Source organism: Hemicordylus capensis, chromosome 2 (genome assembly GCF_027244095.1).
Source record: "Hemicordylus capensis ecotype Gifberg chromosome 2, rHemCap1.1.pri, whole genome shotgun sequence".
In the NCBI taxonomy this organism is placed as follows: Eukaryota; Metazoa; Chordata; class Lepidosauria; order Squamata; family Cordylidae; genus Hemicordylus; species Hemicordylus capensis.
In genome coordinates, this window is record NC_069658.1 from 155,578,758 (window position 1) to 155,594,991 (window position 16,234).

At 45.1% G+C, this 16,234-nt stretch overlaps 1 protein-coding gene across 6 annotated transcripts in view; it reads right to left on the minus strand.

The window, feature by feature from the left end:
- The window catches only part of CLCN1 (chloride voltage-gated channel 1), a 114,626-nt gene that overhangs the window by 65,894 nt on the left and 32,498 nt on the right, over window positions 1-16,234 (minus strand). For 5 of the 6 annotated variants that reach the window (XM_053300582.1, XM_053300579.1, XM_053300580.1 and 2 more), the window contains exon 2: window positions 5,981-6,134. In XM_053300582.1, the coding sequence (XP_053156557.1) occupies window positions 5,981-6,134 (154 nt within the window). Of the gene's footprint in view, window positions 1-5,980; window positions 6,135-16,234 lie in introns of those variants that run through there. The other variant, XM_053300583.1, reaches the window with a different exon arrangement.

Consider the following 16,234-nt stretch of genomic DNA (forward strand, 5'->3'; position numbering starts at 1 on the left):
CGGATGTTGGGAAACTGATACAAGTTAAGGGATGGTCAATTTTTTCATTCTGATGTAAACAAAGGTGGATCTGCACTGATGATAGGCTTTGCATTCCTTCTAAGATTTTTGTTACACCATGATAGATGACTAAGCTACCCTCTGTATATAAATACTTACCTGTAACTTGGGGTCTTCGCTCTCGATTTGGGTGCGCCCCGAAAGCCTTACTTGCTAGCAGAAAACATCCCATAAGCTTTTCCCTGTGTGTGTGTATTATTTGGCGTCGTACACCACCCAGACAACAACCGGCTTTCATGGATATATCAATACCAAAGAGGTTTTGCATGGAGTTTATCAGGGAAGGTGTGCAGGGAGGCACACAAGCGGTCTCCCTTTATCACAAAGGAGAGACCCAGCACAAGGAGAAGGTGTATACTACCCCACTTTTGTAATTCTCTTGGAGGACAGAGCTTAAAGTCTTTAATTAACTGACAACTGCAGCTAGCTTTCAAGTAAACAAGCTCTATATATTCTGGCCAGCTCTGGTCAGCTTGGCCCAGCCTCCCTCCCTCCCAGGCAGTCCTGATCCCAGGAGGAGGATGTGGGGCTGGGGGGAAGCGATGGTGCTGCTGCAGGAGTGGTGTGGCGGCAGCAGAGGAGTGGGGCTGAGGCAGAATGCTTTTCATCCCCAGCCCCACACCCTCATAGGGACAGCCCTGAATGCTCCCTTAGAATGGACCCCTTCCTTGAATGATACACCCATATCCTCTCACACAGATGATGCTCATCTGGGAGCTGGGGGCCTCCTAGTAATAGGTGATTTGATAATTAGGGGCATTAAGAAATGGGTTTGTGACCCGCATGTTGACCGAACGGTGACTTGCCTGTCTGGTACAAAGGTTGCAGATGTCACACAGTGTCTATATAGGCTGTTAGGCAGTGCTGGGGAGGAGTCAGCTGTCATGGTGAACGTCGGAACCAACGATTTGGGAAATGCAGTCAGGAGGTCCAGGAAGCCAAATGTAGGCTGCTGGGTAGCATACTGAAGTCCAGGAACCCCAGAGTCGCGCAAGTGCTACCTGTTCCACGCGCAGGGCCAGCGAGACAGGCAGAACTGAGGGGTCTCAATGTGTGGATGAGACGTTGGTGCCGGGAGGAGGGGCTTAGATTTGTTAGGCACTGGAATACATTTTGGAATACATTTTGGGGCAAGCAAAGCCTGTACAAAAGGGATGGACTGAACTGAACCAAGATAGAACCAGACCGCTGGCGCTTAAAATCAAAAAGGTCACAGAGCAGCTTTTAAAATGACTCCTGGGGGGTTGCTGACAAGAACTGGGTGGTATCTCATTCAGCAAGCCAAATCCCCTAAGGTGTGAGGGTGCAAACATTTCAGATAAACCAGAAGGGAACAGAGTAGAATCAGGAGTAGAGCAGATGGAAGCACATGACAGCTGATCAAAAAGGTCAAATGGCAGTAAAGGAGACAGCACATGCCAACACCAGGTAAGAGGCTTGATGTATAGGTGTTTATAAACCATGCTAGAAACCTGCAAGCCAAGATGGGCAATTTGGAGTGCTTGGTTGCTAATGAAAACATAGATAAAGTGGGCATACTGGAAACCTGGTGGAACAGTGAGAACCAGTGAGATACTGTTATTCCTGGATCAAAACACTGAGCGTGACCTGGAGATGCAGAAGCAAATCAGAGATCTGTCAAACAGAGACAGAGCTGTAATAATGGTTGGCTTCAATTAGCCTCACATAGACTGGGCAAATTCCTGTGCAATGATTGACAGAGAGGCCAGATTTCTAGACATGCTAAATGTGGTGCCTTAGAACAGTTGGTTGTGGAACCAACCAGAGAGAAGGCAGCCTTGGACTTAATCCTGAGTGGTGTCCAGGACCTGGAGCATGATGTTAGTGTCATTGACCCTTTAGGGAACAGTGACCATAGTGTGATCCAATTCAGTTTATATGCGAGTAAAGCACTGCCAAGGAAGTCCAACACAGATGTGTTGGACTTCAGAAGAGGAAACTTCTCAAAAATGAGGAGACTAGTAATAAAGAAGCTGAAAGAGAAAGTCAGGAAAGCAAAATCACTCCAGAAAGCATGGAACTTATTTAAAACCAGAATAATAGAAGCTCAGTTGGAATGTATACCAAGAGGGAAGAAAGGTACCAGCAAGTTCAGGAGGATGCCAGCATGGCGAACAAGTAGAGTCAGGGAAGATATAAAAGGGAAGGAAACTTCCTTCAGATAATGGAAGTCCTGCCCAAATGAAGAGATCAGGAAGGAACATACTTTGGCAAAAGAAATGCAAGAAGGGATGCAAAAAAAGAGTTTGAGGAGCAAATAGCTAGAAGTGTCAAGTGGAATAACAAAAACTTCTTTAAATATATCGAAAGCAGAAAACCTGTCAGGGAGGCAGTTGGACCCTTAGATGATGAGGGTGTGAAAGGGATTATTAAGGAGGATAAGGAGATTTCAGAGAAGCGGAATGAGTTCTTTGCATCTCTCTTCATGGCAGAGGATACTGACCATATACCCACTCTGGAAATGAGCTTCTCAAGCTTGGAGGCTGAAAAACTGGGCCAATAGCTAGTGACAAGAGGGGATATTCTAAATTGTCTTGAAAAACTTAAAATCAACAAATCACCAGGGCCAGAGGGCACCCACCCAAGAGTTCTGAAGAAACTTTAATGTTAAATTGCTGATCTCCTAGCAAAAATATGTATCTTGTCCCTACAATCAGGCTCTGTACCAGAGGACCAGAAAGTAACTAAAGTAACTCCAGTTTTCAAAAAGGGATCCAGGGGTGTCCGGGAAACTATAAGCTGGTCAGCTTAACTTCTGTGCCAGGTAAATTGATGGGAAGCATATTTAAGGACAAAATTGTTAAATATATAGAACAGGCCTTGCCGAAGGAGAACCAGCAAGTCTTGCCTCACTAACCTTTTGGAGTTCTTTGAGAGTGTCAACAAGCATGTAGATAAAGGTGATCTGGTTGACACAGTATACTTGGACTTCCAAAAAACATTTGATAAAGTTCCCCAATCCCCCACCAAAGGCTTGAGTAAACTTAGCAGTCTTTTGACTGCTAAGTAAACTTAGCAGTAAACTTATAAGGGGACAGGTTCATGTGTGGATTGGTAACTGCTTGAAGGACAGGAAACAGAGGGTAGGAAAATGGACAGTTTTCACAATGGGGGGAAGTAAGAAGTGGGGTCCCCCACGGATCTGTACTGGGACCAGTGCTCTTTAACTTGTTCATAAATGTTCTAGAGGTTGAGGTAAGCAGCAAAGTGGCCAGATTTGCAGATGACACTAAACCGTAGTGAAACCCACAACAGATTGTGAGGAGCTCCAAAAGGACAAATATACACTAATGAGATCTGAGTTGTCAGTGACTGGCCAAGAGAGAGATCTTGGGGTTGTGGTGGACAGCACGGTGAAAATGTTAACTCAGTGCACGGCAGCTGGGAAAAAGTTAAATTCAATGCTAGGGGTCATTAAGAAGGGGATTGAAAATAAAAATGCTAATATTATAATGCCCTTATACAAATCTATGGTGTGGCCACATTTGGAGTACTGCATGCAGTTCTGGTCACCGTATCCTAAGAAGGCCATTGTAGAACTGGAAAAGGTGCAGAAGAGGGCAACCAAGATGATCAGGGGCTTGGAGCACCTTCCTTATGAGGCAAGGCTACAGCATCTGGGGCTTTTTAGTTTGAAAAGAGGCGACTATGGGGAGACATTACAGAGGTGTATAAAATTATGCATGGAGTAGAGAGAGCGGACAGAGAGAAACCTTTCTCCCTCTCTCACAACACTAGAACCAAGGGTCATCCCATGAAACTCATGGCCAGGAAATTGAGGACCAACAAATTGAAGTACTTTTTCACACAGCACATAATTAATCTATGGAATTCTCTGCCATGGGATGTGGCGATGGCCCCTAGCTTGAATGGCTTTAAAAGGGACTTAGACAAATTCATGGAGGACAGGTCTATCAATGGCTACTAGTCTGGTGGCTATGGGCCACCTCCAGCCTCAGAGGCACAATGACTCTCAATACCAGTTGCAGGGGAGCAACAGCAGCATAGAGGGCCCTCAGCTGCTCTTACCTGTGTGTTTCCCAGAGGCACCTGATGGGCTACTGTTTGAAACAGGATGCTGGACTAGATAGGCCTTGGACCTGATCCAGCAGGGCTGTTATTATGTTATGTTCTTATGTTACGTTACTGAAATCAAATCTCTCACTGAAATCAATGGAATTTTAAAATACTTATCTTCAACTGAATTACATATTTTCCTTCTCATGCATGTGAGATTTATATCTAGAACTGGTAGACAATTCACATAGAGAAGCCAAAGTATAAAGTCTTGTGGGTCTTTTCCAAAAGACCCACAATTAACTTGTGAATGTTTTAATAACGACTAACCTGAATTTTAAAAACAACCCATGGAGTCCATTGTGTTTTGTGCATTCAGGAACATTTGAGGGATCTTCCAGACTGCAACCAATGTCATGCTTGACAGACAAGTACAGTGGTCCCTCTACTTACGAAATTAATCCGTTCTGAATGCACATTTGTAAGTCGAAAAATTCGTAAGTCGAAAAGCGGTTTCCCATAGGAATGCATTGGGAACGGATTAATGCGTTCCGGAGCCTAGAAAAAAGACCCAGACCCCCAGTAAGGCTTGCAAACTGCACAGGAACATTTCTTTTCAAGAATAAACAGGCAGTAAACAGGCAGGCAAGTCAAGGAAACCGCATGTAAAATTCGTAAGTCGAGGAAACCCCATCTAAAAATTTGTAAGTCGAGGAAACCCCATCTAAAAATTTGTAAGTCGAAAAAACCGCATCTAAAACCAGATCTAAAACTGCCGTTTGTAACTCGAAAAATACTTATGTTGAGTAGTTTGTAAGTCGAGGGACCACTGTAATTGTTTTACTATAAGTTACTGCTTTACTATGTGTTATTATCAGTTACCATTTGTGTTTATTAGCTATATTTGTTATTCTGATTTTTATCTCTTTGCTGGCCAACGGCTGTAATAAAACTGACTGACTGACAAGTAATTGCGCCCCCCCCCCCCATTTCTGTTTCAGAAATTTAATATGTGGGACACACCTTGCCCACCTATAAATTCACTTTGCCCCTTCTGTGCCCTCTTCAGTTTGTTTTGGTGCCATGACTGGTCCAGTGGCAGTGATTCACCCCCCTCTAAAAATCCCCCAAAGAGCCCCACAACTTTTGTAGCCTGAAAAACAGGAAGCAAAAGTGGCAGGCGGGAAGAGACGTTTTGGGGCAGCTCTAGTTAATATGATGGTTTCCAGACTGTTCTGGGGGACCCTAGGGCTCCTCAGAAGCTTATCAGAGGTTCCTCAATGAGAAAGTCACTAAAATCAAACACGCTTCCTTCTAAGACAGCTTGCCTATGCCTATTGATCTTTCCCTACACAACATGCAGCCTCAGGGGAATGCTGAGTGTTTGTTGGGGGAAATCTTCGTTTGTAGGGGGCAATAGAGAGGCACAAGCTGTATGATCACCCCATGGGAACTTAGTGCGAGACTACATGTTACATGCAAACATGTGGAATGGTAGCCTGATGATCCTGATTTTCTATGGAAATCCACTTCAGGAGGTGGACAGAGTGAAGGGGAAGGGGCACTTAACCCTTTCCCACCCACTGTTTCTTCACTCCAAGTCACACAACCTCAGCAACCTTTTCCCAGCAAGAATCCAAACATGAGAAAGCAACAAAGCCTCCATGCTGCGATCTTTCCATTTGTCTCTGTGATTCCTTTCAAACACACTCCACCTTTGTCCAAAATCAAGGCTCAAACACGCACAAATGCATGCATGCATGCACGTGCACACACACCCCTACCACAATGAACCACATCTCTCTGCTCTCACACTGAACAGTGAGCGTACCCCTACCAATAAGAGGAGCTTGTCAGAAATGCCGACTTCACTGTGGCTTACCATGGCACTTGGAGTAGCGTTCCTCTTTGAGTTCAGCCTGACTGACTCGCTTCAGGGGGCTCTGGCCGCTTTCTTGGGGCTTCTTCTCACTCAGGAGTTCAGCAGCTTCCTTTGGGGAAAGACTGGGGAGCTGGTCTGTGTACTGGCCATAGAGCTGGAAATAGAGCAAAGCAGTGAAAGAGCAACAGATCCAGATACAGAAGGATGTTTGCACTGGAAGCCTTCCAAAACCGGAGCCAGTTCCAGTCATCTGTCATTCACGTTTCCATTAATAATATGCAGGTGGAGTGCAGATATGGGTCCAAGATATGGGTCCAAGTCCCGTACAAAAAATGTATTCACAGAATCCTAGTCGGATCAACTTTGGCCACCCACAATCCTCATGGCACTCAGGACCAGTTCATACATGCATGCACCCAGCTTGATTTTAGCATACTTGACAATATTGCACTCAATGGCTGGCAAACAAATTTGTAAACTATGTCTACTGAAAGGCATGTATGTGAAATTATATTTTGCCTGGGAACGTGATATAAGATCTATGATGGCCTATACACACATGCAAGTCATTTTATTATTTTTGGTTACAATAATGAATTGTTGAACCTGCCATTAACCAACAAACCCTGGAGAGGTTTTAGGGACAAATTAGATATTACATGGCAGGTGTATACAATTGCAATATATAGAACAGCTCTTATCTGGCGGGGCGGGGGGTCGAATGAGAGCAGTGGACCTGACCTGGAAATAACCCAAATTCATGAAATTAGTTCTGGGCATCTAACTGATGTTGAAACCACAGCAGTCCCAAAGGCTCCAAAGGTGGAGTAACGCTTTTATGGGAAGCAACTATTCTGTGCTGACAAGTCACACTGTGGTCATTTATACACCTTGCCATGGGATTCCAACCACATGGAAGCCCCCACCCGCCACCCCCAGGGGCTGTCACATCCCATTAAGATTCCAATTATCTTTGATGTCTTCATAATTTGCACTTTGAGGTTCACAAACAGCAGATCCGACAGACACAATGAACAGATTAAACAAGCTCCTCAAAAAGCAATGTGAAGGAAATAAAATCTATTGGTTCACAAGCAAAGCACCAGTGCTCACAACCAAGTGCCGGTGCTGCACGGGCACTGCCACTGTTTTCCACACAAACGCAGCACCTGTGGAAGACCATTCCCACCCATCTCCTCTGCTACCAGAAGTGTGACCATCAGAGATCTTGTTCCAGGTTACATGGAGCACTTCTGGGGGCAGGGGAGATTGGCAAATTTCACCCTTGTCCTGCATGAACAGCATGTGAGCCAATATCTTCAAATGTAAATGATCAACTTTAAATTAAAGATACAACTATAAACTAAAGAATAAAGATATTTTGCTCTACATCAGGGAAAAAGGCAAAAAGCTACCTCTTAAGAACATCACAAAAACGTCCCTTCTCCTAACCATAAATATCAACCTATATCGGCAGAATTCCCCGATCAGTAGATCTTAGGCTTCAGGGTTTGACCGGAAGAATCTGTACTGAAACAGTAACCTTGTCTCAGTACAAGGTCTTCAGGGGAAGGAGCAAAATCTCTAGGTGAGGAACCAGGAGCAAGGGGGCAAGCTATTTTCTGCTTGGCTTGAGAGCTTTCCCCGCTCATGAAGCACTCCCGCCCTCCAACGTCCATCAGGCTCCATGGTGTGAGGCATCAGGCACAGCCTAACTCTTCTCCAGTCAGCAGGTGCCAGGCCGTGCCTTCTCTGAGGGAAGTCCCCAAGACAGAAACGAAAGAAAAGAGGGAGGGCATCAAATGCAGAAACTAAAGGACAGGAAAGTGCAAAGGTGCACTATAAATGTTTGTCATGATTAGGGCCAACATGTTTCAAGTGGATATTCTTCTCTATCTATTCAGTGCATTTCTCTGAGTGGTTCACAATCTACATTCTGCATTGGTAATCATACTTTGCTAATATCAGTGCTCCAAGTGAAAAGCATCCACTTAAAACACTCGGGCCTAACAGAAACACTTCTATGCCCTTCTCCTGTTTCCTCTCCTGTTCTTTCTGTCCTATCCCACCACGTTTGATCCCCTGATCTGCTAGGCACCAGACTTTGCCTCTGAGTACCACTTGCAGGAGAGTAACAGCAGGAGAGAGGGCATGCCCTCAACTCCTGCCTGTAGGCTTCCAGCGGCATCTGGTGTGAAACAGGATGCTGGGCTAGATGGGCCTTGGGCCTGATCCAGCAGGGCTGTTCTCAGCTCTCCAGCTGTTGTTGGATTGTAACTCCCATTGCCCCCTGCACCTTTTAAAAGTGGTGGTTCTCTTTATTTAGCAAGTGGGGAGCAACTGGCCCTATCCATCCCCAGGCACAGCATCCCTCCAGTGGCTGTGGATGGTGTCTATCTTATTTTTCTTTTTTAGATTGTGGGTCCTTTGGAAATGGGGCCATTTTATTTATTTATTTATACCTATTTAAACCACTTTGGGAATTTCTGTTGAAAAGTGGTATATAAATATTTGTCGTATTTCTATGGTTTTGACCTTTAAAGCCCTTAACGGTTTGGGCCCTGGATACCTGAGCGACCGCCTGCTTCCCGGGGTTACTGCCTGCTTGACAAGGTCATCAGAGGGGGCTCTGCTTCGGGTGCCGACAATGAGGGAGGCATGGCTGTCATGCATGCAGGACAGGGCCTTCTCTGTTGCTGCCCCCAGACTCTGGAATGCTCTCCCAGTGGCTATTCGCTGCTCCGTCTCCATCACAGCTTTTAGAAAGCATGTGAAAACTTGGCTTTTTACCCAGTCTTTTAAGTGATTGTCTCTACTGCTGCTTCTTTGTAGTTTGTATGGTTATTTTATGTGTGTGTTGTTTTTTTTAAAAAAATTAGTTAGATCTCTGTTTTTATATTTTATCTTAATAATTTAATTGTGTAATTTTTATAGTCTTGTTTTAATGAAAGGCGGTATACAAATGTAATCAATCAATCAATCCCCCCGCCATAGTGGCCAATAGTAACTGATTATGGGAGTTGTAGTCCAATTTATGCAGGAGGGCCAAAGTTGTGCAACACAGCTTTAGATGCACCCTGTTGCATCTCTCAGGGTCTGAATCAGAAGACCTGGCCACTCTAACATCTGACATCCTAGCATCCTTCCTCTTTCCATTCTAGGGTTTAAGTCCGCCTAAACATGTCAAAATGTGTGCCAAGGCCCATAGGCTACTATCTAGGCAATCTACTTAACTTAAATTGAAGTCTCACAGAGATTCTAAGCACTTAGTCCAACCAAAGCTTTATCAGATGTCAAATCTAGCAAAGTGTAAGTGGTTAAAGTGGGTTCTGCATGCATCCTACACACGCTTTTCCAGTAGCCACTTTTACTCCCTTCAGCAGGAGTTCTTTTCCTCTGAAGCAACAGCAGCATCCTCATGTGAACTCACAGTCAAACTAGACATTATTTTAAGCATGCACCATGCAGTATGCTCTTGGTTTTTTGCATTCAGAGCAGGACTGTGATGAGGACTCTAACCTTTTGCCCTTCCCACCGAACAGATTCAGAGAGCACTCCCCAGGCCTACTATCTGGCCAGGAATTAAAAAACACTTTGGCACCAATGGGATCTCTTCTCCCTGATCCAATAGCTGCCATTGGTGTGTGTCTGTGGTGGTGGTGGTGGGGGGGCGCTGATCTGGGTCAAAGCAAAGCATTAAAGCACACCTCCTTCTGCCACAGCCCCAAACTGTATTGGCTTGGCCCCCTTGCACATGCTATTTAACAAAGGGGGGGAAAGTACACAGAGCACAGTGACATGTTTAACTTTAGTTTAAGCACACTAACATGTGCTTAAACTAAAGTACAGACTTGTACCGTGCTTCCAGCACAGCTGGTGCCTCATATGGAGTTGTGTCTCAGATTCTAGGATTGCCTCCCAGGGGCATGTCAAGAAAGGCTTCTCTTTAGGCCTAGGCCGGAATCTCTGTTTTGTCTGACAGGTTTAGAACTCAATTTCACTACTAGAGTGTGCACCTCACAGTACGCTGGTTTCTTGTGATTGTCACAGCCAGGGGCGCTCTTCCCTCTGCACTTCAGGGCCAAAGTCCAAGACCTCCACACCCCCTGGGGGCCCCCAGATCCTCTTTAATCCGTCCTGGGTGGTGTGGTCACTGTGCCACACCACCAGCCTGCGCTGCACCGGGCAGCCAAGTGTGATTGTGACCTGCGCAGGGTGCTTTAGAGAGAGAGGGGGGAGTGGGGAAAGAAATGTGTGGGATGGGAATACATTAAGCTGTGTGTTGAAATGTTTCTGATAATGCATATTTGCGTAAATATACCTATTTTATAGTCTTACATTCTTGTGAATTCAGTTGCTGTTTGTGCCCTCAAGAACCCACGCGTTAAAAATACTGCATGTGTCACGATGTGCATGTAGGGGCATGATGCTTAACTTGCATGGTGGGATGGGGACTCCAAATGCCTTTAGGTCCGGGCTCCAAAATTACCTAGGTGCACCTTATGGAAAACACCTATATCAGGCCGCAGCGATATAGGAAGATGCTGAAAGGCATCATCTCATACTGTGAGGGAGGAGGCAATGGTAAACCCATCCTGTATTCCACCAAAGAAAACCACAGGGCTCTGTGGGTGCCAGTGGCCACAACACCAGGAGTCGACATCAACTGGAGGCACACTTTACTTTACTTTTCCCTCTGGTCACAGCTAGGCTTTTGGTAATAATTGTGGTCATTCTGAGAGACTTAATGTAAATGAAAAAGATATCTCCTGCCTTTGTTCTATTAATTGTTGTAAGGTTAAGAAGAATGGCAGAGCCATTGCCCTTAAGCACCCAGTACTTCACATCAAATAAAGGTAACCTTTCTAGGGTTACCTTTGAGGACGATTGGGAAGCTGCAGTGGGTCCAGTATGCAGCGGCTCACCTACTCATGGGTGCCAGAAAATATGACAAGGCAACACCTCTCCTGCAGTCATTGCACTGGTTGCCTATTCGCTTCCGAGCTCAATTTAAGGTCCTGGTTCTGACCTTCAAAGCCTTGCGGGGCCTAGCGCCTGTCTACCTTTAGACCCTCCTCTCCCATCCAGTTACATTCTGTCCGGTTAGATCATCTCAGATGGCCCTTCTGACGGTCCCTGATTTCCGAGTTGTTCGGGGCTCTAGGACCCGTGAAAGGGCCTTTTTGGGTTGCAGCCCCGCTCCTTTGGAACTCTCTCCCCCTACAGATCAGGCTAGCCCCTTCCTTACCGATCTTCAAATCGCTATTGAAGTCTTTTCTTTTTCGCCAGGCTTTTGCCCTGTAGTTCATTTTTCTGTTCTTTGGTAGTTACTTTAGTTTTTTTTAAACAAACAAACAAACAAACAATTTTTAATTATTAATGTAATATAATTTTAAATGTTGCCTGTTTGCATGTTGTTGTGCACCGTTTCAGAGTGGGCAATATATTAAATGTCTCTAATAAATAAACAAACAAACAAACAAATAAAATCATGACATAATCTTGTTAGCCAGCAGATTTCCCTTTATACCTTTGTATTTGAGGTGCCAGACAAGGCACTGTTTGAAGGTGACCTTTTGAGAGTGCTCCTAACTCTTTGTGCGGAGTTCCATGTTCAGCCCAGGGCTGGAAAGGAAAGAGAACTCCTGAGACTCAGCAGAGTTTCTTTGCTCCAGCTGGGACAAAGGACTGCTACAAGACTTAGAGGCTTGAGAGTTAAAATCCATATTTTTTGCAACTAAGATTTTTAATCTCCTGGTTTACTACCATCTAAGCTAGGACATAAGTAAAATGCTTATGCTTTTGGTATTATTTTTTTTGCCTGTAAACTCTGTCCCTTGATCTAAATAAACTAAAACCTTTTACATTTTTACTTTAATCCTGGGCTGTGCTGAGTTTTTACCACATTCATCCAACCTGCAGCTGCTTTGTCCATTTTGCTACACAAAGACTCCAGGAATTTGGGGGGTTTCCCTTAGGCTTTAGGGAATATCTATAAAGGCAAACCTGAATATTCCCCTAAGTGTTTTAAAATTCAGGGTTTCTCAGGCATCCAGCAACCTGCCTATAAACAGTTCGCGGTGGCAGCAAAAATCCTTTTGGAGTAATAATAATAAAGGCTTGAAAACTAAGGCCCTGCACGTGGAGATTTCCATCACAGTCCACACTAGATGGCATCACAGGTGGTGAGGGTGGGGGGTTAATCCTTTGTCCCCATTCCAAGCCCCTGATGCAAATCTCCCTCGGCTGTTAATGCAGGCTGCTGAAAACAGACAGGCAGACACAGCAGGGTGTCTATCTGTTTTACCTTCCAGGGCAAAGAGCCCCTTGGAAGGCGGGGTATAATTTGCTTCAGGGAATCAGTGAAAGGGTAAGGGAAAGAGTTAAATTTTCTCCTGCCTGATTCTCCTGTTCCAAATCAGAGAAGCTCATGGCTGCTTTCATTCACAGAATTCACTCACACATGATGTCTAACTGTCTGGTCCCTATGTTCTTGAAATGAACACCAGAGACTGGATGTGTGCACTATTTCAGGTATGGTGGGCGGTCCTCTTGAATTGTGTTGCCTGCCTAGTGCCAGTGGTGACTGCTCAGTAAGGGCAGGAGGGGCTATGCCGCCTCCCCCACCCCAACAAAAACAAACAAGTTAGTAAAAGATCAGATTTACTGGCAGCCAGGAAGTCCTCCAGAAAAGAGACCTTCCTCCAGCCCTTACACCCCGCTGCCTGTAACTTCCTTTTTTGGTCTCACGGGCTGCTATTCAAGCTGCTCCAGCCAGTCTGACACCTAGGGGGCTCCTCCTAGCACTACCCCCAGGAAGAAGTAAAATAATGGGTTAAAATTAAAATACACTTCCGGGTTGCTTCAGGGATAGAGGTACAGCTAGGTAATTTTGTAGCCTGAACCTAATGAGCTTATGGGCACCTCCTTGCAAAATAAGCATCCTCCACATAAACAGGCACATGCACCAAGCCACTGGAATATATTAGTGCATCTTTGCATGTGGGATAGAGAGATTCCCATTGGTGTGGGCAGGTGAGAACAGGAAGGTAGGCACAGACTCAGGTAGCAGCGCACGGTGCTCTGCCTCTACCAGGCCCTCCCATCCACTCACACACCTTGATAATTCACCAATGATCTGAGAGTGCATTTGGGAAAGAAAGGAAAATACTACACAACCTCCAAAGAATCCACATACCTTGATGATCATTCACCCAAACACACAGGTCAGGGACAGAGTGCATTTGCAAAAAAATGACAACACAACCCCCAATGAATTTACGCACCTTCTTGGTGATTCACAAACCAACTGGGACACAACAAGTATCCCTTGCTCCACAGTTCAAACACACACCTGGATCACAAACCAGCTCAGACATATAGTGCATCTGCAAGAACAAATCTATATATTTAATTCTCTAAGGCATACCCGTGGCTAATCCCATGCATGGCAACTCTCGTGAGAGTTCGGACAGCTGCCAGATAGGCTAGCCACGGAAAGAGTGGGAGGGAAGAAAATGGCGGTTGCAGCAGTGGCCAGCTAATGAAGAAAATGGCGGCTGGATGGCCAGAAAGCAGCGGGGGGCAGGTGATGGGGGGGAGAAGAAGCGGGCCAGCCTGCCAGCCAGCCAAAAAGCGGCAGGGGGGGATAAGTGGGCGGGGGGAGAAGAAGCGGGCCGGCTGGCCAGAAAGCAGTAGCGGGGGGAGAAGAAGCAGGCTGGCCAGCTGGCCGGACAGAAAACCGTGGGTGGGGGAGGGAAGAGAGAAAGGCGGCGGGTGGGTGGGTCGGCCAGAGGCGCAGACGCTCTGCGCCTGGCCCAGCTAGTTGATTATTATTATTTGCAACTGCATTACAATTATACTAGTTATCTGGGCTTGCATGCTGTGCAGCATAACACAGGTGGTTCAGAACCACTTGTATTACTACGAGTGTCAAACACAATTGTAGTGCTGAACAACAGGGCTCTTCAATGGCTACTTACCCCTGCACAATAACATGTCACAACACTACCTGCATTATTCCCAGTGCAAAAAGCATCATGACATGAGATTGCACAAGGGTAAGTAGTAGTTCTTTTAATTTAAAAAAGTGAAAATAAATTATTAAAAATCAGTTAATTGATTGACTTCTGCCTGACTTCTGTGCCTGACATCAAAGGCCTATGCCCAGGGTCGTATCTAGGGTAGGGCAGGCAGGGCACGTGCCCTGGGTGCCACTTGAAGGGGGGCGCAAATTCCTGAAATTAATTTTTTTTAAAATGGCCACCAAAAACAAAATGGCCACTGCACATGCTCAAATGGCCTCTGTGAGGCCCTAGGCCATGCCAGGCCTCACAGAGGCCATTTGAGCATGCACGGTGGCCATTTTGTTTTCAGTGGCCATTTAAAAAATATTTTTAAAAATGGCCACTGCACATGCTCAAATGGTCTCTGTGAGGCCCTAGAGGCCAGCGGTGGGAGGGGTAACCTTTGCAGACGCCCCCTCCAACGGCCTATAGGAAGCACCCTGAAGGGGCTACAGGTTTAAAAAAATTTAATTTAATATAATATAAGTCACTGTACACATATTCAGTTTAGCACTATGTACAGAGAATCAGGACTTGTGAATACTGAGCTGAAGCTTATGAGCTAGGATTGTATTCATTTGCTCTTACTTTGCTTCTTATGATAAGTAGGTTAAATGTGGTATCTTAATAATATGGCTATTAATGGTGAGTTTGTCTTTGAATCAGTGTGAAATCCTTATTATTAAGGCCCACTGGGAGTTTCTTGCTCTCTTTCTCTCATTCTAACTATCTTTCTGAAATACTAGAATATATTCCAAGCAGTGACACAGTTTACTCTGCATATCCTTTAATTATTTTCAGAGTATCTGGGGAAAGCCAAATTCTCCATTTATTTTTAAAACTTATATAATAGTGATGCTACAATACATAGTAAAGAATTAGACAGGCACTTCTGTTTAGTTTTCCAAGTACACCTCCACATAGTATTTGGGTATTTCATAAGCCCCAGCATCCTGAAATTTGTAGTTTTCCAGCATTTTTTGGTCTGGCTACATCCACTGCTAACTAACTAGTTAAAAAAACTAGTAACTAGTTTTTGAAATTTTAAAAGATTAACGAGCTTGACTTATATTTTTCAGCTGATAGTATAGTAAAGTTATCTGAAAGATGGGTGTCAGATGTTTGGACAGGGGGCGCAATTTCAGTGCTTGCCCTAGGCGCTATTTTCCCTAGATACGCCTCTGCCTATGCCAAGCCATTCCCAGAGATCTAAAAGGTGGGCCAATCTGTTATGCACCAAGAGGCTCTGCTTTCTGCTCTCAGACCAACAGCTGGCCACTCCCTGTGGGGTTGCCCTAATTGGACTGTAGTCCGAGTCCTCCCTCAATGGTTCACGGGGTTATAGCTGCGGACCTCACCAATTAACCTATTTGACTATAGCTGAGCCTCTCCAATTATCCCTATTGCATTATAGGCGTGGTCATCACCAAGATGCCATTGGACTTTAGCTGGGCTTCACCAGTCAGGCACTGAGTTACAGTCTGGAGCTTCACTAGTTCCAATTGGACTGTAGCCATGGACCTCACCAGTGCACCATTGAACTATAGCTGAACTCCACCAATTACTCCTATTGGATGGTAGCTACGGACCTCACCAATGCACCAGCAGTCTATAGCCAGGCTTCACCAACTGGGTGTTGGACTGTAGCCTAGATTTCACGAATTGCCTCTATTGGATTGTAGTCTGAGGCCTCACCAAAACCTGCAGGGACTAAGCAGCCTATCCGGGAGCCCAAGCCTAGCAGATGGACTATGTGGGCCTCAATTAATGAACCAATGCTCTAGGTACCAGTTTGTACCAATGGGCTAACTTAACACCCCTGCACACCAGTCTATACCTGTGAACTAAATCTGGCCAGCGCTCCAGATACCATTTTATACCAGCGAGCCGACTTAACAACCCTGAGTGCTAGTCTACATCTGCAATCTTCCAATGCTACCCTAATTTTACCTTCTTTATGAAGGCAAAAGTGGAGATTCCTCCAAATGGGGGTGGAATGATGGTCTGAGGTGGGGCTTCAGTTCCAGATGTTTTTGTCATTTTCTGCCATGAAACAATCCACTTTTAGGACTTTTTTAATTTTTAAAAAACAAAAACAAAACCATTAAAAATCATTACATTGACCTATCCACTTCAAATTAAGTATGCAGAGCCCTCCCACCCTACCTTACACATGTGTGTTTGATAT